The sequence below is a fragment of the Bacillus rossius genome, chromosome 1 (assembly GCF_032445375.1).
Source record: "Bacillus rossius redtenbacheri isolate Brsri chromosome 1, Brsri_v3, whole genome shotgun sequence".
Classification (NCBI taxonomy): Eukaryota; Metazoa; Arthropoda; class Insecta; order Phasmatodea; family Bacillidae; genus Bacillus; species Bacillus rossius.
The window spans coordinates 40,046,362-40,071,632 of NC_086330.1; the positions used below are offsets into that span (position 1 = coordinate 40,046,362).

The 25,271-nt window shown below is 39.4% G+C and overlaps 1 protein-coding gene across 2 annotated transcripts in view; it reads right to left on the reverse strand.

The window, feature by feature from the left end:
* LOC134535038 (uncharacterized) overlaps positions 1-25,271 on the reverse strand; it is a 373,285-nt gene that overhangs the window by 172,602 nt on the left and 175,412 nt on the right. The window contains exon 5 of one of the 2 annotated variants that reach the window (XM_063373875.1): positions 7,400-7,480. The exons of the other annotated variant lie outside the window; for it this stretch is intronic. Within the exon in view, the coding sequence (XP_063229945.1) occupies positions 7,400-7,480 (81 nt within the window). The remainder of the gene's footprint in view (positions 1-7,399; positions 7,481-25,271) is intronic. 2 annotated transcript variants of the gene reach the window in all.

The following is a 25,271-nucleotide window of genomic DNA, read 5'->3' on the forward strand; positions in this document are numbered from 1 at the left end:
GAAAATACTTGGACGGCCCAGGTTTTCCGAATTCAAGTGCAATACCTGGTTTCATGCAGCAGATAACGTTAAAAATGTCATATGTATGAAATTTGTTCCCACGAAGTACCGGAAAAAAACGAGTGTTTCACTTTTATTACGAAATGAACTAAACTCAAGAGATCAATAAACACGTGGTCACGAGCTTCACATCAACCAAATCCTTGAGTGAATTTATGGAATAATAGGACAATAAATTCTCTTGTTTAGTTACCGCTTTCCGTAAGCACACTTATATTTATAAAGTTTTTCTATACAACACACTGATATAAATTAAAGTTTTATTTAGTAATTTTATAATGTTACCTAACACCATACTGTTTTAATAAAATTCTTAATTGCGAGGAAAAAATTCTACGAAAATGATGTTCCAATTAAATAAATCTGTTATGGTGTGGAAAGGTGCCCTGTGTCAAGCACACCATCACAGTGACACGAGAGGCAGCGCAACTCCTATGACACGAGAGTCGACGAGCGTGGACAATCGCAGCTGCACGCCTGAGTGTTAGGCCGCCAGCGTAACTTCTCAGCGGCATCCCTGCTATGTCCGCAACCCGCCGGTATTGGTACGCATTGCGGCAATTTTCTAATCCAGTGCGCCGATTGGCCCACCGGCGTGACCGCCGGAACCACCCGGCCTCAAGGGCCGCAGAGATAGGGACAGAAAGAAATAACTAATCTCTTGGACCCCTCATAGCTTTAGCCCTCCGGGGTTTCCTGTGTCCCTTTATATGTTGAGGTACTTTGTTTGTGGTATTGTCTACCAATCAAGCAGGGTATTATTATTTGCTAACCCGGCGCTCTTCCAAGCCCCGGGCGTGGGTAACGGATCACGCCGTACACGCAATCAGAAATTGGCTAACGAGATAGTTGGCCGTGTCCTAAGCCCTCGACTCAGCGCTACTGGCGCCGCATGCCGATCTCCCACATCATCTTGGGACCCCTCAAAACACCCAGAATACCGGTGGTTCGATCAAGGCCTATCCAACCTCTTCTAGCTTTCCAGGCTAGTGAACCGGAGCTCTTTCGCCGCTCATTGCACCAGCTTTTCACGAGGCTAGGGAATCCCAACTCCAAGCTTGCCCTAAGCTATAAGGGTACCACTGCCAAGTAGGCCTACGAAGCCGACACCAATCGTGGTCCTGGGCAGTAGAGAAAACCAAAACGGGGGTTCTTTACCAATAAGAGGGACCACCCCGCACTACGAGGGCCGCAGGGATAGGGACAGCCGGAATCAACTACGTGACGCTGCACCACCGGAGAAGGAAGCGCGCTTCACGAGGGTGCGCTAGACGCCCTCCGCGCCGACGCCAGTCAGCTGATCGCCGGAGCGTCACACACGCCATCCCTAAGTAACGGATCAGGCCTACAGGAGACTGGGACGTGGCCGACGCAAGAGTGCGCGCGCAACGCAAGCACGACGGGAGTAGACGAGCACTTCGTCGTAGACTCGTTCCGCAGGTCCGCAAGCGATAGCCGCACGGCGAGGGACCACTGCAAGGGGCGTGGCTTTGCAACAGGCGAGGCAATCGTCAAAGGACTCGACGAGACACCTGCGCTGAACACAACCGCGCAGAAGAACAGCGTAGACTCCCGCGCTTCGACAGCGAAATTATCTGCAGCAGCAGTTCACGATCGTGCGTTTTCAAGAGGAAGTTCTCCGAGGTGTCCGGGACAGCCATTCCAGGAGCACCAGCTCGTCTCGGGGAAGGGCAGTTGGGACGACGAGTGTACATCAGTCTCCACTGGGGATCCTCAGCTGTCTTCGGCGACAGCACCCGGACCGGGAGAACGAGAGGAACCCGTCGTGGGCCACATGCTGCACCACCGCCACGGGACAGTCGTCGTACAAGAGCGAGAACTAAGGCAAGTTGCGAATAAGCTATTGCCGCAATCGGCGGCGCCTTCTGCTGAGACAGCTGGGCCTTAAAGCAACTTTCGTCGGTATGATATGAATGTTTGCTCTTTAAATCTTTGAAAGCAATATTTCATATTCAAAGAAATTGGCCGTTTCATAACTCTTTAGTTTAAGTCACCATTGTGGACCGAACTTGAATGACAGACCATATGTCTTAAGCACCAAGTATTTTTCTGTACATATTATAAGTAATTTAAATTCTATTCATAGGTAATTATGCATAGCGTCACTTAACGTCACTTAAGTGTCTCTTAGAGCAGTAAATTTTTATTTGTAGCTGATCCGTTTCTTGCTGTAAGAACTGCGTAATTAAAGTTTTCAGGCAACACAGCATTTATATTGGCAACAGCAAGGCTTAAAGTAACAAAATTAAAATGCTAATTGACCCAGTGTCAATGTAACCAGTGTTAAGAAAGAGCCGGCGTAATTAATATGTTCTGTTTTTCACACTTCTTACGATTGTGGTATCATGTGAAGTAGGCGCAGTACGCTGGCAAATCGCAGAGGAGCGGCTACGTACAGCACTATGCATTGGTTTATGAAGCACAGTGGAGAAAGAATTTTTGTTTTCAACTGTAACCCAATTCGGGAGTTTGGTAATATGTAATAAATAAGTGTACTTACTTGGATTTTTCTACTTACTGTCATTTATTATATTCACTTCGTTGTAAGGAATACAGTTGAGAAGCTAGGAGAACTGTATTATTCGTTCATCATTCTCATGGCAATTACACACGAACACCAACAACCAACTCCGATAGTATTAAAGAAACATGTCACTATTACAAATCAAATAAATATTACATAGTAGATAGAAAACATCCCGTTTTCAATGGAAATATTAAAAATAACATAAAATAAGGCATACATTTTAATCAGATGGAATTTTTTGTGTGTAGGCTAATAGAAAAAATCTATAAATATATATATATATATATATACTGTTACGATTTACCGGGTTCATAAAGGATATTCCCATTTAAGATTTTATTACACTACACAGCTTTATTTATTGCCACTACTTATGTCACTTGCAAATAATCTTCTAATATGCCAAACAATCAATTAACTTAAAAAAAAAAAGGTTGCTTCCCCAGTCACTCGTTTCTTATAATCCACACACCTCACTGGGCGGCACCTCTGGCGCAACTCTTGCCGCAGCATCCCTCGCGGACCTCCGTCGCCGCACTCCGCCGCTGCCGTCGCACCTCCCTTCACCGAGGACCCACTCGACGCCCCGCTCGGGACTTCGCCTCACCCGCGACACTGTTTCCCGGAACTGAACTGTCCGCCCTGGAACCTTCGTCCAGGAACTTCGCCGCTTCATCACCCGGAAACTCCGCCGCGGGAAATCTCCCGACTCCACTGAACTGACTCACTCCCTGCCCTGGAACCTTCATCCAAGGACTTCGCCACTCTGCCGCACCCGCGGCACTATCGCCCCGGAAACTCCGCCGCGGGAAAACTCCCGGCTGAACTCTGACTCCTGAGGCCGGCGTCCTCGTCTTATGTGTCAGCCCAGGCGCCTTCCAGAAATCACGAGCGCGGCTGAGGCCAGTCGCGTCATTCCTCGCCGACTCGACGGCAGAAATCTCTCGAAACACGTGTCGGCGGCTCGCGTAACTCCGCAGCTGTCAGGTTTAGGATGTCAAACTAACAGCGCCGCGCGGGGAGCAGTGGGCTGGAGGGAGGGGAAGCGGCGACCCAGGTGCCCACTGCACATCTCATGTTACGGTGGCATGTGATGTCACCCCAGCTAGCTCTGCACCTACGCGTGACGCGGCCTTGCTCACGATCGTAACAATATCAATCTTCTTTTTTACTTTGGACAATTCTTTACACAACCTCGAACAAACAGTTTGTAGACCCCGCATAAAAATTAAATTTATTATTAAAATCGTTTTGTGACTATTCGTGAAATATATTGTATGGTGACAACTAATGTTTTTCGAATAGAGTATTAAAAATCAATGTATACTTTAGGTTTGAAAGAAGTCGTTGATTTTCACACCCATTAACTGCATTTACTATGCTTTATTAAATTGTAGGTATGTATGTACACCTGTAACCGACAGTTTATTAGTTATATGCTCAGAATGTGTAATTAGAATAGATATAGAGGAGTTGAAAGTAAATATTCCGTCAAGCTCAATATGAAACGACATATTTACTCTAGTTCCTACTAAATGAAAAGTTAAAGTAATATATAAAGGAAATTTAAAATGATAATCATTGATCTGGAACGTTATTTGTCGCAAAAGAGTAAAAACGTTTGAAGACAAACTTGCTTGCCTCAGCAAGCTCTTAAACATTAGTTAGGAAAAAAATCCAATTGAAGTTATAAAATATGCTGATAAGTAAAGAAGGTAAAATAAAATATAAATTTTCAATACACATAATTAAAAATTGTTTATAAATTTCTCAGTGCTATTTTTGTTATATTTGTATCTTTGAACATTCTTTAACTTGTATTAAAACATGTTTAAAAAGTAAGTCAAACGCAATGTCGTTTAAAAACGTGGGAAACAACTAGACTTGCTAGATGTAAACTCTGAGCCACTTTATTGACATAAAAACTATTTGTTTTTAAATTTTAATTATGCAGTAAGTAGTATCTAAACAGCTTAATCTTCATTGCAAAATGTGGCAATTTATCCAACCAGACATATTTTCTAATAATCTCCGTAGATTGAATATTTAAAATTCAAATATACGCTCTATGCTGACATAAATCTCTTAACAAATTTTAATATTTAACATATTTTCTTAACATATTTTCTAGTTTACATTGTAAAGCTGCCATGATTGATTTTAAGCTCACAGTTTCGTGACATTTTTTTTAAAAAGAAACGTAATTTCATTTGGTAGAGAGAGAGAAAAAAAACATTTAACGAAATTTTTCACTCAGGAAAGGAGAGTTGAATAATTATGTAACGTTATTAGACTCCAGCCTTAATGAGCGAAATGTCAAAGGGTTTTTAAAAGCAGCGTCTCTCTTTTTTTGCTAATAGGAAGAGACCTGATGTAGTTTCCTGTCTTTAGGAACTACATCGCTACAACGAAGGAAATGCAATGTTCTATACAAGATGCGACCAAAACGTTTGCTAGCATGTTGAAGACGACACAAATAATGAAGATTAATATTCATGCAGAGAAAAGCAACAATTCATGCGAGTTTAGTAAAAGCCCATGCCAACACTTACGGACACATGAGTGCAAGTTAAGACATGAAAAATATCATAAAACAATAGAGAATGTTTTTCTCATACAATAAAAAACACAAGTTAGTTAGTTTGCAATACTTCCCAGAAAATTTCAAGCAGTGTTAATGAAGGTCGCTGATAGGTGTTTGAAGATATTTGTCAAGCTGGAAGTGACGTACGATTTTTTTTTCAAATGAAATAAATAAATTCTATTTATATAAGCGATTAAACTTCCGTTGAGTTAAAATAATAAGGTTTATAATTTTTTAATAATTTAATAAAGACCTTCTCTGTAAGGTGTATCAATGTTCCTAAAACTTTAAAAAGAATATTAAATTTTGGAAAAAAGTTAGTAAGTTTAAGAAACACGCTAAACAAAAAATTAAAATGAGAACAGAAAAAAAATTAGACCTAGTTGCTGACGTGCTTAATTAATCATACCTGATGTTAAGTTACATTTCATTGGATACGCACAAGGCAGGAATTATGGCAATGCTAATGTAATAACGCACTAAGTTATTCCCCAGTTATAAGTTATTCGACGAATAAGTACAAATTACAGTATTCACTTCTGAGATACTTATCACGATTGATGAAAAAATAATCAAAATAATACTTAATACATCGAGAAGCGTTGTGGTTGTATTAAAAAAAATATTTTTCATACAGGGACAACAAACAGCAGGCAAGGTTGGATGTACCATTGCCGAAATATTTCTGCAACATTGGAAACTTTATTGAACTATGGTTTAGAATGCTACGTATATGGATAATTCTGTTGTCGATGCCGAAGTGTGGTTACTGCTTCATTGAAAAGGCTGGTTTAAAATTTATTACTCCAGAACTAACGGAAATAATTAGCCATGTCCTTCAAATATTACTCTGTGTATGCGAGTGTAATGATTAATAACTGACATAAAATTGACACTCTTGAACAATTACACTTGTAAACACATTTATATTTAAAGGATCAGAACTTATTTTTACTGTCAATTCTTAAGTACTCGATTGTAAACAAGCATATAAACTATTACAGGACTGTTCTGTTGTCCTTTTATCGGTAAAAAAAAACCGCGAATAAAACAGTTTACAGACTTTCATGACCATTCTCCAATAAACTAGATTAGCTTTTACAGTTGAACCACGTCAAAGTGTTAGATTGCTGCATTGCAGCAGGCATCTCCATGGTTGAGAAATCAGCTCAGAAACGTCTTTGTGATGCCTGATGTTGCTAGACTCTTTGCGCATGGAAACACACTAAGTAAGGGGCCCGCCTCAGAGGTGTATCTGTGTTAGTGAGGCGGGACGTTAAGTGCGACGCTCGCTGGTGCTTCTAGCGCGGTATCGCCTCTAAGCACAAGGCTCTGAACTGGCGCGCAGTCTTCTCGTTGTGCATATGATAACTATGAAATTCAAGCAGTGACCGTAACATTATTTGGCAGAGAAATTAAGACAAAAATGTAATGAAAGTCTTTTGGGTGCTTTCAAGAATCTGTACCGTTTGTGTAATGCCTAAAATTTACTCTTAATACACGCCTTTCAGCTAATTCAACTTTTTTTAAAATACAGTTTAAAAACTTAATCCGAAAAAAAAACTACTTATACATCAGCAGCGAATTTTCAAATGCTTTTCATAAACAGACCCTACTCGGATGTCTTGAGTGGTTTTGAAATCGCGTGGTTTTATTCCCCTGAAACTCTGCGCACCGTATATGTGTTCCCGGATAGCCGTTTCCCTCAAAGGACGATCAATCGCAGCCATACATAAAGACGATTTCTCAAACCCGAGGATGATCCCTGCTACAACGCAGAGCGGAACGTCGAAGGGGGAAAAAAAAATATCCAGCACTTGTACGCGGTTTCAGCCTCGAAGGCCCAGGCAGTTTTAAACAGCTGGAGGATTGTTCGGAATTCTGAACCCTTGCGAGAGACGGGTTGGACTGTGGTGGCGGCACCGTGCAGGGGTAGCGCTTGGTGCGCGAGAGAGGGGTTTGCAGGGCACTACGTGTCGTCGAGGAGCCACGGGCAGTTAGCGCGGCTGTCCGGGGGGTCGAGCGGGTGATAACAGGGGTGTTTAGGGAGGCGACTACCCTGATAAAACGCTTGATGGAAGCGCGCCCGCTACGGTGGAAGAGGGCGGTTTAGTGAACGGAAGGGGTAGGGGAGTGGCAGTGTGCAGTCGTGGGAGTGGGAAGCGCACGGGGGGAGCAACAGAGAAGCGTCAGGCGAGAGCGCTTACCGACGGAGCTGAGGTTAGCGTCCGGCACAGAGTCTGTGCTGGCACCGGGCGGCTCGGGCGAGGTGGTGGTAGTGGGGGGCCCTGCACAGACAGAGAACAGAAACAAAAACGAGACTAGGGAGGCGGGAGAAGCGTTTGCTTTAGTCGCCGCGAAACTATCACGTGCCATGTTCAGCTACCCGCGCGTCTTCGCTGGAATTATTCGCCCAGGGAAGAAAAAATGTCAAATGATTATTTGCGAAGAAACAAACTTTCGCATAAGACCAAAAAATGTTGACCAATGTAACGCGGAATATTTTGGTTAACTGTGGTTTGTTAACACATCAGAGTAATAATAAAACAATAGCGTTTTAACAATGAAGCTCCCCAAACGTTTTCACACTCACTGCCATGTTACTTAACTATCAGCAAGTTTAATATTAATCGCGCAGTCTGGTTCCAGCAATGGCGTTTTAAATCAGTCTCAGTACTTTTTTAATGCAATTTTAGTGTTCTACATTATTTTATGACTTATTTTTCATTCATTAGTAACTAATCAAACGTTTAGCATTGATGTGGTGACGATAAGTTAATTTTTTCTAGTTAATAGGAGTTACACTAGTAAATTTTTAAGTTAATCAAGTTTATATGTAAGTTTTCCACTTTACATTTTTTTAAAATTTTAATTCTTTTAGTGTTATAAATACTTCTATTAGTTATACGACGTTGAAATATTATCATTCTCGCTTACTTCAGTTTTCATATAATTCATATAATTTTACTGATTATCGTGCGCACGGTGGTCACATTATTCCGTATCAAAGAAGTGTTAGCATGATAAATTATGCTAACGTACAGTAACGGTTGACAGGAAACTTGTAAAAGAGCATGAAAAAAATAAAAGGCACACAAACATCCTCCCGCAATTCTCTAGACAAGTTGAAAATATTTCTTGACTGTAAATTATTACATTTATTTACCGAGATACATTCGATAAAATAATTGGATAGCTCTAATACCACGTACTATGTTTTCCGGGATTATTTTTGACTACTTTTACCAGCCGTGAAAACATTAATTAATTAAAAAAATGGCACCAATTAACACAGTTGATTAAAACAGGAAATAAAACATGTTGAAAGATTTTTCTTAGAAATAAACTTCGATTACTGAAAATATATAACCGTATTTAAACTCAGAAGTAAACAAGGCAGAAAAAAAAGTTACTGTTTATTGAAAGGATAAACGTGAGTAGCCTATTTTTAAAAAATACCTTATTACATACAATAAGTCTTGCAAAATGCATAGTAGAGAAAACAAACACAAAATTATATTTAATGTAAAACGATCCTCTCATCTTAAAATTTAAGATGTTTTATGATAATTTGGGCTTTGAACTCTGATAGTTCTTAGACAATATTTAAATCAGGAAGAAAAATTATAACAAAAATGGGAGTTGCTTAATATAGGACGTAATGGCACATGCTTTTAAACATATAAGTTACTTACGTTTGTATACTAAAGCATTCATTTGCACACTAAACTATTGTTAGTTATCTTTGATTAAGCACAAGTATGAGTGTTATGCATGTTCTAACATACTTGTACTTAATTGTGCGCGCCTATGCACTTCCGTACATTGGGGGAACGAACATCGTTTTCACGCTCCCTCTATTTAAATGTTAACTATTGAGGAAGGAGCTAACTTTTAGTTTCCGCCATACAAAGCTTTAAATAAGCATCACTATATAAAACAAAGTAAAATTAGTTTCATGAAATACGCTATCAGAAAGTGTTTTTACTGAGGGTATCTCGTGTTGGAGAACACTGATAGCGTGGCGCGGACGAGCAGCGCTGTGCATATTCCTTGGAGTATCTGCAGGGGCTGAGTGGAACTTGATGAAGGGTCGGCTGAGAGAGAGGAAGAGAGAGAGGTAACTCTGTCTTCGGAAGAGAGTTGCGGCACCTCTGATATGGCGTGACGCGGCACGGCGAAGAGGAGAGGGTTGGTGAATAGGAAAAGGGGTATCTAGTAGGAGGGGGGGAGTGGAAGAGGGGTTGATTTAAGGCAGCGCTGAAAGTTGAGGTCAAGCGTGCCCCGCGCCAATAACCGGCCGAGAACATCTCGTTGGGGAGAGGGGGGGGAAGGTGGGTGAACTAGAGGAGGGGGCTGAGGGGAAATTGTGGATCTTGCTGACTAGTGGCACCTCCGCACGCTCTACAGGGTGTCTCCCAATTATCCTGGAGGCTCCCCCATATACCCCGCACATCACCTCGCCCTTCTTTCCCCTTTCCGACCCCCAACTCGAACTCTGCAGCCGAGCGGTCCGGCCGCTAATGACGCGACAGCCCCGCAATCATGACGTCACGCCGCCCCCCCCAGGGCTGCTGAGGCACGGCAGGCGTCGTAATTGGCTCGCGCCCGACAATTAGTGCCCCAAGTGGCCGTCCGCAACCCGGCCGCTCCCTGGCAGAGCCGCGGTAAGTGAAACATTTAAAGTCTCGTCCGCGACCCAAAGAAACCTCAAATCAAACCCGCCTGTCTGCGGAAGAATAAATATTATATATATTAGAGCATTGCAGTTTTGCTTCCAGAATGACGCTTCACGTGCCTGAAAATAAACGGAGAAAATTTTTTATTCTGCGTAAGAAAAGATTCAATGTAAACAATTTAATTTCAACATGACGAAAATAGTCCGTGTTTTTTGACCTGTCCTTTTTTTTTTTTTTGCTTGGGTTAGGTAGAGAGGAAAAATGTCGAGAAAAAAAACAAGGTATAAATTGGTTTTCAGAAAAAAATTGTGCATATTTAGACCTGCTACCTTATATCCGAAACAACATCATTGCTAATGACATTGACATGCACAAGACATTTATTAGCTGTTTGATACTAAAAAAGATATAAATAAATTACTTTACAAAAAGCTACAGTTAAAATCATTGTTATCGTAATTAAAAAATTACTAATATAATTTAAAAAAAATAATAAATTGATTTGGAGATGCATTTTTGTCTATTATATAACTTAGAGCGTATTTTTGCCTATTATATACAACTCAAAGCTTTGTAAAGATTCTGGCAGATATGGTTGGAGATAGGTTAGGTTATTTTTCCACTGTTATATCAAGAAATACAAGAATATTTTTTTATTCTCCCTTAATCCCTGTCCTTAAAATTTTAATAGATACTAATTACTGTTCACTTTAGATAATTACAACTTAAGATATGGCTCAACAAACCAAAGACTTGACATATCTTTGGGAATTCTTTGAAGTGAAGTTATTCGTGAATCTAGGCAACTGTTGCTCTTGTAAAGTCGCCAGCGTAAAATTCTGGGTTACGTTTTTAGTGGTTGCCTGCCGGAGCCTGTTGCTTTAAACAAAAAAATATATATGATAACGTATAAATGGTAGGTAGGAAATATATTATTTAAGCTTTGTTTGGCCAATATTTAAGATTTAATTTGAGTCCTATAATTTGTAACAAAAATTGGTAGATCAAGAATCGCGGGAATAAATTACCCTTGAGAGTTTCTAGAACTTTAATAATTTAGTCCCCTAATAGCTATTTTCGTATTGTTACGGTAAATGAAGATCCGGTTTATTTTTAATGTAAACTCTTAAAGTTTTCACAGGGAATCAACAAAATGTATTAGGTCTTGTTAAGTTCACAGAATAAAAATTAATTGCACTTACCTGCCTGACATGTTACAAATAAAACACGAAAACCTAAAAATTAAAATAAAAACTTAGTTTCTTCAAAGAACACATCATCTGGAAACACGAAGTTTTCTTTTGTGTAATGTATATTGTTTGTTGTTAAGACCTTTAAATAACTGTTATGTGTGTTAGTAGGCGTACTCGGTCTGTCATTCGATACGAGCACGGCCCTCCGTCTGATTCGTCACTGTGGGCTGCAGAAAGGTTTTCTTATTGATTAGACTTTACTAGTAGACTCCATCACTTGGTATATTCGCACCCGTCCCAAACACATCCGCTTCAATTCCGAATTTTAAGGCGTTCTTTGGACGTGACTTGATACCGAAAGAAAGTATTACTCCATTTGGTTAACCAGCAAGATTACTGGTTAAATTTTTGTTCTCCCTCTGCGTCAGTAGGCATTAATCTTTCTCTGATTCCTGTAGAATTATGTCCTAGTCCTTGGCTTTATCGCTAGCAAGTCATGATCTCATGGGTAGAGACCTGCAAAATTCGCGGTTTCAATGGCCTTCAGGATAGACTGCACATACCCCTGTACACTCGGGCAAATAACGCAAGTTCATTGGCTGCCGACTTGTAAGTCGTCTCAGCTGGTTTGTCTGTGATTTGATCCTTCTTTGGTTGAGAGTTTATAACTGGTTGAGATTCGTCCAGATGAACAGTAAGCCAATAGCAAAATTATCAAAGAGGTATATGTGTTTGAATTATAGCCTATCACCGAATGAATCCGCGAATTCTGCAGGTGTCTAGTCATGGGGTTCATCCCTGAACCTAAGTTTCTGGCCACAAACACGGAGTGCGGAGCTACAGAAGAAACTTTCTTTGAACACTACTCTCAGAGTGGTGAATAGCATTTAATAATATACTGAGGGCGGATGAGTGGTTATTTTTTTTTTAGGGAGAGCTTAACTGTCTAAAACGCTTGTTTTCAGAATGATTTTCAGCCATGAAACGCTCGGCAGATTCTGCTGAAAGCATTCCAGCGACTTGCATTACACATTTATCTTAACTTCTAACGCCATATAATATTGTGGCCACCACTCAAACCTGATAATTTTACCGTGCACGACGAGAAGACTGCGCGTTATTTCAGAGCCTTGCGCTTAGAGGCAATGCCGCACCAGAAGCACCAGCGAGCTTCGCACTTATCATTTCCGCCTCACCCCTTACTAGATGTGCCCCCATAAGGATTGGCTTTATCCTTCAAATTATTATTATTTTTTTCGCTCATTGCAGAATTTCATAAAGAAATCGATCAAAAATTGTACTTTGTAAGAAATTAAGTATGTATTAACCAGCTATTGAAACTCAGAAACGGAACTCCTAGTGGGTGATAGTAACGCAATTAATAAAACAAATAAAAAACTAAAACTAATAATATTTTTAAAAAAAGGGCAGATAACGAGTATTACATATTTGGTGAAAAAAATTCTATACAAAACACAAAATCCAAAAAAGTATAAATGTCCCTGATAAAAAAAAATCTATGGCATTAAAATGAGGTAACATTTCGGGGAAGAGTGGGGGGGGGGGGGGTTAAACCTGGCCTTAAGCATATGTGCACGACCGTGCTACTTTACGCCCTACTGTGAACTGGAGACCGATTCGGACGCGACTCAAGGAGTAAGACTGACGAAGGCTAGCTTCACACGGGAGAGCTGCTCCGCGGGTTTGCCGTCCTCGAAGGGGCGAGGCTACGGGTGGGGGTCCCCGGGGCGTGCTTCAGGGCAGACCGCGCTGGCCCGCAGGCCAGACCCTCGCCGCCAGGACCGCACAAGCTCCCCGCGGCGGTCCGGCGCGTGACGCGGATCCGCAGTCGGCGAGACCTCTCTCTCTCTCTCTCTCTCTCTATCTCTCTCTCTCTCTCTCTCTCGGCCGGCGGCTTCGAGCCACGAGTTCCCGCTCTAAGTTCCCGGCTCGCTAGAGGCCAGTGCGGAGCAATCTCGCTTTATATCAGCTGTCTTAACCTTTCTACCACTAATGTATATTCGTTAGGCTAGAGTCGTTATGAAAATGAAAGAAGAGAGCAACCGCACGCTTGATATCAGATGTCTTAAATTTTCTACCACAAATGACTATTCGTTAGGATAGAGTCATTATGAAAATGAAAGAGGAGAGCACACCCGCTTGTTTTATTAGAATTAATTGTTTTGTTTATTACTTGATCCTTATTTTAAGCTAATTAAAAAAAATACGATATGCAGAGTTGTAGTTTTTTCTATAGCTGTTGAACAGATTATTAAAATTTAAAGGTTATTATTATTTTTTACTTTTTAGTTCGTGCAACCATTGAAGCGTGTTTTGTTAGTTTTTTTAAAATATAACTTTAATAATATCTGATTTCACTTCACCAGAAAATTTTATATTCATTTTTTTATTTGATGCATCGGTTGTGATGCAAATCTTTGCATCTGATGTGAAATTTCACATTTGTTGCAAAGCGTTAAACATTAGAAGCCTAAGATTCGCTCATGAAAATATTTAGTTTTTTTGTTGTTGTATATGTTTGCTTGAATAAAGTTGGCTGTATAAAAAAAATCTAAAGGTGCCACTTCGTTTGCTTTTACGAATGCCCAATATAAATACCTACTATGCATTGTTATTTTATAACTTTTATTTAATTATTTTGTTCATAGGGCTCAATTAGTTACTCACGTAATCAGTTGAAACATTACAAACGTTAAATAGTATTGTTACGATTTTCCTGCGGGTGTGTAAAGGATAGCCCAATTAAAGATTTTATTACACTACACAATTTTATTTATTGCCACTACTTATGTCACTTACAAAAATCTTCTAAAATCGCAAATAATTAATTACACTTAAAGAAAGGTCTATTCCCCAGTCACTCGTTCCACACAACTCTCTGGGCCGCACCTCTGGCGCAACTCTCGCCGCAGCACCCCTCGTGGGTCACCACCGCAGGACTCCGTCGCCACACTCCGCCGCCGCCGACGCACTTTCCCTTCGTCCAAGGACTTCGCCACTCTGCCGCACCCGCGGCACTATCGCCGGGAAACTCCGCCGCGGGAGAACTCCCGACTGAACACTCTGAACTCACTGACTCTCCCCTGACGTCCTCGGGCCTATATATAGGACCCGGCGCAATTCCAGAACTCACGAGAGCGGCCGGGGTCTGTCGCGTGACTCCGAGCCGTCCCGACGGCAGAAATTTCTCGAAAACACGTGTCGGCGGCTCGCGCAACTCCCAGCTGTCCGGTGTCAGTTACGTGTCAAAGGCAGGCGCCGCGCGGGGAGTGGTGGGAAGGAGGGGGGAAAGCGACAATCCTTGTTATCTTTCAGGCGCGTGCGGCACATATCATATTGTGGCAGTCGCCAGCCAGCTCTGCACCTGCACGTGTCCCGGCCAATGTCACGTTCGTAGCAGTATTTTTCAATTCAATCCCGTATTTTAAAAGCTTCACCGAGAGCAATATTCGCAATTATATTCGAACTCACGCATATTTTAAATATGGGTTTTGATGTTCTCATCGCATAAAAAAAACTAGTATTTGTACAGGCCTAGGGCTTGCTCCTGCTCTGAACACTCTCTCGCACTTCCCCGCTGTCATAGGAACCTATCACGACGTTCAAACCCAGCTGTGGCCTCTGCAAACTACGGCCGGAAAAAATCAGTAGAATTACTTAAATCTTTTACTGAATGGCTTGTGCACAACCGTTTCACTGAATGATTCTTACAATGACTATCATAGAAGAAAAAACCCTCAGTATTAAAAAAAAAAGGATCACTACATAAAATTACAAGAGAGCAGGCAAAACTCAGCTTATGTCAAATTTTACATGCTTAAGGGGGTATTACCAAAAATTATTTTAGCTTTTATTATAGAATGTTTTGCACATGATTGTAAATAATATTATAATATAACCAAATATATTTGTTTGATAGATTATTTATTAAAAATACTCTTATTTAATAGTTTTGATTTTAAATCAGTCCTCGCATGTACTGAATGTATGAAATCATGTGATATACAGCTTTGGATTAACCGTTTTTATGTAGCCTTCTTAAAAATTCTTTATTTTAAAATATCATTTTTCAAATAAATAAAATTACGTTTTCCCAAAACCACAGAAATCTGTAATTATTTAGGGTTTCGGGAAACCCTACTTTTTATTACTTAATAGATGATACATTAAAAAAAATGTTTTTTGATGAAGGCTAAATACGAACGGTTAAACAAAAACTATATACCACATGACTTCATGCTTTCAGTACATGATTAGACTGACACAAAACTTGCCTTTAATTTTTTTTAAACTATTAAATAATGACGTTTTTAGTATCAAATAAGCTCTAAATGCTCTTATAAATGATTAAATTAGGATTTTTTTTATAATTATGTGGATTAAACAAAAAAACTTAAGAAGCAAAATAATTAAGGTTACTACCACATTAAACGTCTTTCGGGTATGAAATACACATTCATACTATGTATGTATCCAGCTGCTTTATCTCGAACTAGCTAAAATAACAATCTAGATAGCAGCCTCAAATTATATTAGTAGTATAGGTTAGCCGGAACTGGCGCAGGCTTCAGGCTGAGGTGCCGAGGTGCCGACCGCCATATTGGATTGTGTCGTCACGGCGGCCATATTGGATGAGCGTAACGGGACACAGCGTAACGGGACATGTAGTACCTTGACCTTTGACCCTCAAAATTCGCCAAAATTGGGCAAAAATTGCCCAAAATTCCTCAAAATTCGCCAAAATTTACATTTCTGTGGAAAAAAATTCCGCCAAAAAATCTCAAAAAATTCCTCAATTCAAAAATTAGGATTTCGAAAATCCTCAAAAGTCATTTTGTCTTAGAAAGAACCCAAATTCCTAAAAGAGGCTTAAGCATCCTTGTTTACAGCCTCCGATAAGCCTCTTACGTCATCTAGGATTATGACCGCCATCTTGGATTATGTCGTCACCGTTGCAGTTTCCGTTACGTCCGCCATCTTGAAAATCTTTATTTATTATCCGATTTTAATGAATTTTTTTTTAAAAATTATAAAAAAATTCAAATAATATAATTTTAACAAAATAATTATAAAAAATATACTTTTACGACACAGAATTCGGAGTCCTCGGTTCGAACCCGACGAGTGCAAAAAAAAAAATAAAAATGGCGACCGATCCTTCCCTCACAGTGGACGCAGGCAGACTGACCCCCACCACTTTTACCAATGCATATATATCGTCACCTAGTATGACGTCATGTACGCCATCTTGAAATTTGGACACCACCTTGAAAATCTTTATTTATTATCTGATTTTAATGAAAAAAATTCCTAAATTCATCAAAAATTAACGTATTTGAATTCTGTTTGATTATATCGATGTACGTCCTTGGTTCGATTCCCGGCGAGAGTAAACGGTCGATCCTTCCTCCATGAAAGCTACCTAGACTGATCTACCACCACCAGTACCAAGGTATATATCATCAACTGGTATGACATCATGTCCGCCATCTTGTCTCCATCCGCTGGAGACCACCATCTTGTTTTCGTCTGATAGAGTGTGCCGATACCATGTAGTATAATTATCTGTTCACGATACTTTTGTCCTCAACTGTTGACATTGAACATTGACCTTGAAATTTGACCTTGACCTTGAACTTTGACCTTGACCTTGAACTTTGACCTTGACCTTGAAATTTGACCTTGACCTTGAACTTTGACCTTGACCTTGAACTTTGACCTTCACCTCGAAATTTGACCTTGACCTTGAAATTTGACTTTGTCCTTGAAATTTGACTTTGTCCTTGTCGACCATCATGGATTCGACATTTTATGTTCAGTACATGCTACCAGTAGCTACCACCTGCTGAAGTACTCCATCTTGTGTGTACTTGTATTATAGAGTACATTTCCATCTGGATAAATTTATTCTAACCCGCTACAGTGCAGTAATCATTTATTACCGAGGTGCCCCCCCGCCATCTTGAAATTCGGCCGCCATCTTGAAATCATGTAATAATGTAGCTATAAAAGCGGGAAAAAATCCAAAATTCATAAAAAAAATCACTCATTAACTTACATATTGATTCGATCCGCTCCAGTCCTTGGTTCGATCCCTGAATGATGCAAAACATTTAATTTTATAAAAAAAATAATAATTTCAATAAACCATGTTCAAAATTCTTAAAGAGACTTTAAACCCTCTACTATCATCATACTATCAGACATCAAGACCACCATATTGGAAATTCGTAATTGTAATGCTAGAGATTCGGGAAAAAGTTCAAAATTCATTAAATAAATTTGTAATCTATATACTGATTGATTAGATCGACTAAGGTCCTTTGTTCGATCCCTGGCCGATACAAAACAACTTTAATTTTAAAAAAGTACCAGAAAAGTGTAAGGTTCGAGAAATAAAACACCTCAAAGTCTTTTACAAACATAATATTTATTACACAATTTCTATCCTACTACAGAATCACTTGCGAAAGCCAGCAATCTTATAAACATTTAGCCCTGCATAGACGTGCAACGACTACTTCTTAGCTCCAAATGGCTCCCACAGCTCCAACAGCCTCCAAATGCTTAACACAGCTCCAAATGGCTCCAAATGCTCCAAACGGCTCCAAATGCTCCAAATGTCTCCAGCAGCTCCAAATGCTTGACAGCTCCAAATGCTTCAAAAGGCTCCAAATGCTCCAACAGCTCCAAAAAAAGGCTCCAAATGCTCCAATAGCCTCCAAATGCTTAACACAGCTCCAAATGGCTCCAAATGCTCCAAACGGCCTCCAAATGCTTGACAGCCTCCAAATGCTTGACAGCTCCAAATGGCTCCAAATGCTCCAAACGGCTCCAAATGCTCCAAATGTCTCCAAAAGGCTCCAAATGCTTCAAAAGGCTCCAAATGCTCCAACAGCCTCCAAATGCTTAACACAGCTCCAAATAGCTCCAAATGCTCCAAACGGCCTCCAAATGGCTCCAACAGCCTCCAAATGCTTAACACAGCTCCAAATGGCTCCAAATGCTTCAAACGGCCTCCAACTGCTTGACAGCTCCAAATGTCTCCAGCAGCTCCAAATGCTTGACAGCTACAAATGTTTCAAAAGGCTCCAAACGCTCCAAATGGCTCCAAATGCTCCAAATGGCTCCAACAGCTCCAAAAGGCTCCAAATGCTTCAAAAGGCTCCAACTGATTCCAATTACTTTTCTTATCGAACTTGGCATGATTACTAACATGTCTTTATTTGTATACATTTTGACTGGCAGTGGTAACGTATTTTGCACCTTTAAGTTATAAGTTTTATTTAGAAATCAGATTTCGATAAATGGTAGATACCATTTGGAAATAAAATATATTAATTTATCTTCAAGTTTATACACATACATTTAATTTAAGCCATTATTGTATGTAGCCAGCTTCCCTCAGTTCTTTGAGTATGAAGGATATTTCTGTAATGTTCGAATAGTTTCCTGCACAAAGCGATCCATGTAGTAGTCGTAGCCTGTCAACCAATATGTTAGGATCTTCCCATGAGGTATAATCAATCTCTTCTGCTGCGTTCATCATCCTTGCATGTTTATTATAAATATTATGATATCTGGTGTCTTCCGTTTTAACACCAACCTCAGGGTTACTTTCCTCATCGTGCCAGTGATTATCACAAGCTTGATCAGGATAATTTATTTTATTACGACGTTTCCATCGTTTTGGTCTCAAACCACCATCACAGTCTTCGCTCTTGCATGCTTTTGGTGCTTCAGCACAGTACTCAATCATGTCAGCCTTAGATGTGTCAGCACAGTCTTCGTTCACGCCAGCTTCTGATGTGTCACCACAGTCTTCAATCATGTCAGCACCACAAACTTGATCAGGATAATTTATTTTATTACGTCGTTTCCATCGTTTTGGTCTCAGACCGCCATCACAGTCTTCGATCTTGCCTGCTTTAGGTGCTTCAGTACAGTACTCAATCATGTCAGCCTCAGATGTGTCACCACAACCTTCAATCATGCCCGCTTCAGATGATTCATCAAAGTCTTCGACCTTGTAAGCTTCAGATGGTTCTCCATCTTTCTCATTTTCATGGAGACTACTATATATTGGAGTAAATATATTTTCATTTCTAATGTGGTTACAACTTCCTTCGTTTGTTTTAAATTTTAAATTATTATCTTGATCTAGATCAGTAATTTTAGCATTAGCTTTTTCGCCTTCGTTCCTCTTCCGCGATGTTGTAGCCCAGTCTTCGTTATCTTTATTCATCTTAATTGTACAGGTCTTGTAATGTCTATCCAAGTAATATCTTCTACCAAAGGATTTCTGACACTGACTGCAATGAAATGGTTATTGAAAAGGACCCAAATTACACTCGCTTCTCTCATGTCGTTTAGCATTCTTTCTCAAGGTAAACACCTTGCTACAGTATCTACAGTGATGACGTTTCGATACAGCAACAAATCCCGTTTCAGGATTCATATTAGTTACTGAGACTAATGCCAGATGCAAACTAAGAGTTTTAAATTAGATATATTACTTAAATAGAATTTTTTTATTATTTCATCAGCGAGAATTAATTTATCTCATTCAAAGGTACTTGTTGCAAGTAGTTCTGCTTTTCAACAACAGATGTCGCCACATGTTACTTGCAGGTAAATAATATTTAGTTCTTTTATGCGAGATGCGGGATGCTCACTAACGATCGCAATAGAACGATGGCTTCGCTAGACTCCAAGGAGAAGGAAGTACGTCCATCCTGTTAGTGCTTCTTAGATTTCTCAGAGATTATTTGACTGAGTAATGATATTTTTATTTTAATTTCCACCTGATAAAAATATTACAAGTGATGATTAAGTAGCAGAAGTTCACTAATTATTAGCAACCTTGAATAAAAAATGACATGCTTCATTAAGTAAAAAAATCCTTCATGCAGAGATAAATTCCTCATCAGTAACCAGAAGCACTCGGAGAAAACCATCAGATGTCTAGTCAGGAATAATCAGAAGCACTCGGAGAAAATCATCAGATGTCTAGTCAGGAATAATCAGAAGCACCCAGAGAAAACCATCAAAATATTGTCAAGAATAATCAGAAGCACACACGGAAAAATCCACCATAATACTGTCAAGAATAAACGGGAGCACACGGAGAAAACTGCCATAATATTGACAAGAATAATCGGAAGCACACGGAGAAAACCGCCACAAGTTTTCTTTGATATCATAAAATTTCAGGAAAAAATAACAAAAAATAAAAATTAATTAATAAAAAATTTTAAAAAATAAAATAAATAAATACATAAACAGATTCTGCTAGCTTGTGAACTTCTCATTGTTGAGCAAAGATATAGTTCTAGTACAAGCCAGAATTTTTTTTTTATTTATTTATTTTTTTTTAATTTTTTATTAATTTATTTTTATTTTTTGTTATTTTTTCCTGAAATTTTATGATATCAAAGAAAACTTGTGGCGGTTTTCTCCGTGTGCTTCCGATTATTCTTGTCAATATTATGGCAGTTTTCTCCGTGTTCTTCCGTTTATTCTTGACAGTATTATGGTGGATTTTTCCGTGTGTGCTTCTGATTATTCTTGACAATATTTTGATGGTTTTCTCTGGGTGCTTCTGATTATTCCTGACTAGACATCTGATGGTTTTCTCCGAGTGCTTCTGATTATTCCTGACTAGACATCTGATGGTTTTCTCCGAGTGCTTCTGGTTACTGATGAGGAATTTATCTCTGCATGAAGGATTTTTTTACTTAATGAAGCATGTCATTTTTTATTCAAGGTTGCTAATAATTAGTTTACTTCTGCTACTTAATCATCACTTGTAATATTTTTATCAGGTGGAAATTAAAATAAAAATATCATTACTCAGTCAAATAATCTCTGAGAAATCTAAGAAGCACTAACAGGATGGACGTACTTCCTTCTCCTTGGAGTCTAGCGAAGCCATCGTTCTATTGCGATCGTTAGTGAGCATCCCGCATCTCGCATAAAAGAACTAAATATTATTTACCTGCAAGTAACATGTGGCGACATCTGTTGTTGAAAAGCAGAACTACTTGCAACAAGTACCTTTGAATGAGATAAATTAATTCTCGCTGATGAAATAATAAAAAAATTCTATTTAAGTAATATATCTAATTTAAAACTCTTAGTTTGCATCTGGCATTAGTCTCAGTAACTAATATGAATCCTGAAACGGGATTTGTTGCTGTATCGAAACGTCATCACTGTAGATACTGTAGCAAAATGTTTACCTTGAGAAAGAATGCTAAACGACATGAGAGAAGCGAGTGTAATTTGAGTCCTTGTCAATAACCATTTCATTGCAGTCAGTGTCAGAAATCCTTTGGTAGAAGATATTACTTGGATAGACATTACAAGACCTGTACAATTAAGATGAATAAAGATAACGAAGACTGGGCTACAACATCGCGGAAGAGGAACGAAGGCGAAAAAGCTAATGCTAAAATTACTGATCTAGATCAAGATAATAATTTAAAATTTAAAACAAACGAAGGAAGTTGTAACCACATTAGAAATGAAAATATATTTACTCCAATATATAGTAGTCTCCATGAAAATGAGAAAGATGGAGAACCATCTGAAGCTTACAAGGTCGAAGACTTTGATGAATCATCTGAAGCGGGCATGATTGAAGGTTGTGGTGACACATCTGAGGCTGACATGATTGAGTACTGTACTGAAGCACCTAAAGCAGGCAAGATCGAAGACTGTGATGGCGGTCTGAGACCAAAACGATGGAAACGACGTAATAAAATAAATTATCCTGATCAAGTTTGTGGTGCTGACATGATTGAAGACTGTGGTGACACATCAGAAGCTGGCGTGAACGAAGACTGTGCTGACACATCTAAGGCTGACATGATTGAGTACTGTGCTGAAGCACCAAAAGCATGCAAGAGCGAAGACTGTGATGGTGGTTTGAGACCAAAACGATGGAAACGTCGTAATAAAATAAATTATCCTGATCAAGCTTGTGATAATCACTGGCACGATGAGGAAAGTAACCCTGAGGTTGGTGTTAAAACGGAAGACACCAGATATCATAATATTTATAATAAACATGCAAGGATGATGAACGCAGCAGAAGAGATTGATTATACCTCATGGGAAGATCCTAACATATTGGTTGACAGGCTACGACTACTACATGGATCGCTTTGTGCAGGAAACTATTCGAACATTACAGAAATATCCTTCATACTCAAAGAACTGAGGGAAGCTGGCTACATACAATAATGGCTTAAATTAAATGTATGTGTATAAACTTGAAGATAAATTAATATATTTTATTTCCAAATGGTATCTACCATTTATCGAAATCTGATTTCTAAATAAAACTTATAACTTAAAGGTGCAAAATACGTTACCACTGCCAGTCAAAATGTATACAAATAAAGACATGTTAGTAATCATGCCAAGTTCGATAAGAAAAGTAATTGGAATCAGTTGGAGCCTTTTGAAGCATTTGGAGCCTTTTGGAGCTGTTGGAGCCATTTGGAGCATTTGGAGCCATTTGGAGCGTTTGGAGCCTTTTGAAACATTTGTAGCTGTCAAGCATATGGAGCTGCTGGAGACATTTGGAGCTGTCAAGCAGTTGGAGGCCGTTTGAAGCATTTGGAGCCATTTGGAGCTGTGTTAAGCATTTGGAGGCTGTTGGAGCCATTTGGAGGCCGTTTGGAGCATTTGGAGCTATTTGGAGCTGTGTTAAGCATTTGGAGGCTGTTGGAGCATTTGGAGCCTTTTGAAGCATTTGGAGCCTTTTGGAGACATTTGGAGCATTTGGAGCCGTTTGGAGCATTTGGAGCCATTTGGAGCTGTCAAGCATTTGGAGGCTGTCAAGCATTTGGAGGCCGTTTGGAGCATTTGGAGCCATTTGGAGCTGTGTTAAGCATTTGGAGGCTATTGGAGCATTTGGAGCCTTTTTTTGGAGCTGTTGGAGCATTTGGAGCCTTTTGAAGCATTTGGAGCTGTCAAGCATTTGGAGCTGCTGGAGACATTTGGAGCATTTGGAGCCGTTTGGAGCATTTGGAGCCATTTGGAGCTGTGTTAAGCATTTGGAGGCTGTTGGAGCTGTGGGAGCCATTTGGAGCTAAGAAGTAGTCGTTGCACGTCTATGCAGGGCTAAATGTTTATAAGATTGCTGGCTTTCGCAAGTGATTCTGTAGTAGGATAGAAATTGTGTAATAAATATTATGTTTGTAAAAGACTTTGAGGTGTTTTATTTCTCGAACCTTACACTTTTCTGGTACTTTTTTAAAATTAAAGTTGTTTTGTATCGGCCAGGGATCGAACCAAGGACCTTAGTCGATCTAATCAATCAGTATATAGATTACAAATTTATTTAATGAATTTTGAACTTTTTCCCGAATCTCTAGCATTACAATTACGAATTTCCAATATGGTGGTCTTGATGTCTGATAGGATGATGATAGTAGAGGGTTTAAAGTCTCTTTAAGAATTTTGAACATGGTTTATTGAAATTATTATTTTTTTTATAAAATTAAATGTTTTGCATCATTCAGGGATCGAACCAAGGACTGGAGCGGATCGAATCAATATGTAAGTTAATGAGTGATTTTTTTTATGAATTTTGGATTTTTTCCCGCTTTTATAGCTACATTATTACATGATTTCAAGATGGCGGCCGAATTTCAAGATGGCGGGGGGGCACCTCGGTAATAAATGATTACTGCACTGTAGCGGGTTAGAATAAAATTATCCAGATGGAAATGTACTCAATAATATAAGTACACACAAGATGGAGTACTTCAGCAGGTGGTAGCTACTGGTAGCATGTACTGAACATAAAATGTCGAATCCATGATGGTCGACAAGGACAAAGTCAAATTTCAAGGACAAAGTCAAATTTCAAGGTCAAGGTCAAATTTCGAGGTGAAGGTCAAAGTTCAAGGTCAAGGTCAAAGTTCAAGGTCAAGGTCAAATTTCAAGGTCAAGGTCAAAGTTCAAGGTCAAGGTCAAATTTCAAGGTCAATGTTCAATGTCAACAGTTGAGGACAAAAGTATCGTGAACAGATAATTATACTACATGGTATCGGCACACTCTATCAGACGAAAACAAGATGGTGGTCTCCAGCGGATGGAGACAAGATGGCGGACATGATGTCATACCAGTTGATGATATATACCTTTGTACTGGTGGTGGTAGATCAGTCTAGGTAGCTTTCATGGAGGAAGGATCGACCGTTTACTCTCGCCGGGAATCGAACCAAGGACGTACATCCATATAATCAAACAGAATTCAAATACGTTAATTTTTGATGAATTTAGGAATTTTTTTCATTAAAATCAGATAATAAATAAAGATTTTCAAGGTGGTGTCCAAATTTCAAGATGGCGTACATGACGTCATACTAGGTGACGATATATATGCATTGGTAAAAGTGGTGGGGGTCAGTCTGCCTGCGTCCACTGTGAGGGAAGGATCGGTCGCCATTTTTATTTTTTTTTTGCACTCGTCGGGTTCGAACCGAGGACTCCGAATTCTGTGTCGTAAAAGTATATTTTTTATAATTATTTTGTTAAAATTTTATTATTTGAATTTTTTTATAATTTTTAAAAAAAAATTCATTAAAATCGTATAATAAATAAAGATTTTCAAGATGGCGGACGTAACGGAAACTGCAACGGTGACGACATAATCCAAGATGGCGGTCATAATCCTAGATGACGTAAGAGGCTTATCGGAGGCTGTAAACAAGGATGCTTAAGCCTCTTTTAGGAATTTGGGTTCTTTCTAAGACAAAATGACTTTTGAGGATTTTCGAAATCCTAATTTTTGAATTGAGGAATTTTTTGAGATTTTTTGGCGGAATTTTTTTCCACAGAAATGTAAATTTTGGCGAATTTTGAGGAATTTTGGGCAATTTTTGCCCAATTTTGGCGAATTTTGAGGGTCAAAGGTCAAGGTACTACATGTCCCGTTACGCTGTGTCCCGTTACGCTCATCCAATATGGCCGCCGTGACGACACAATCCAATATGGCGGTCGGCACCTCGGCACCTCAGCCTGAAGCCTGCGCCAGTTCCGGCTAACCTATACTACTTATATTGACACCTAGCATAGTAGCTTTTAATGTATTTAGCCTTAGCTGTTTGTAGACATTTTGTGTTATGATTTTGATTTAACTTGCCATTGACATTTATTTAAAACTGTAC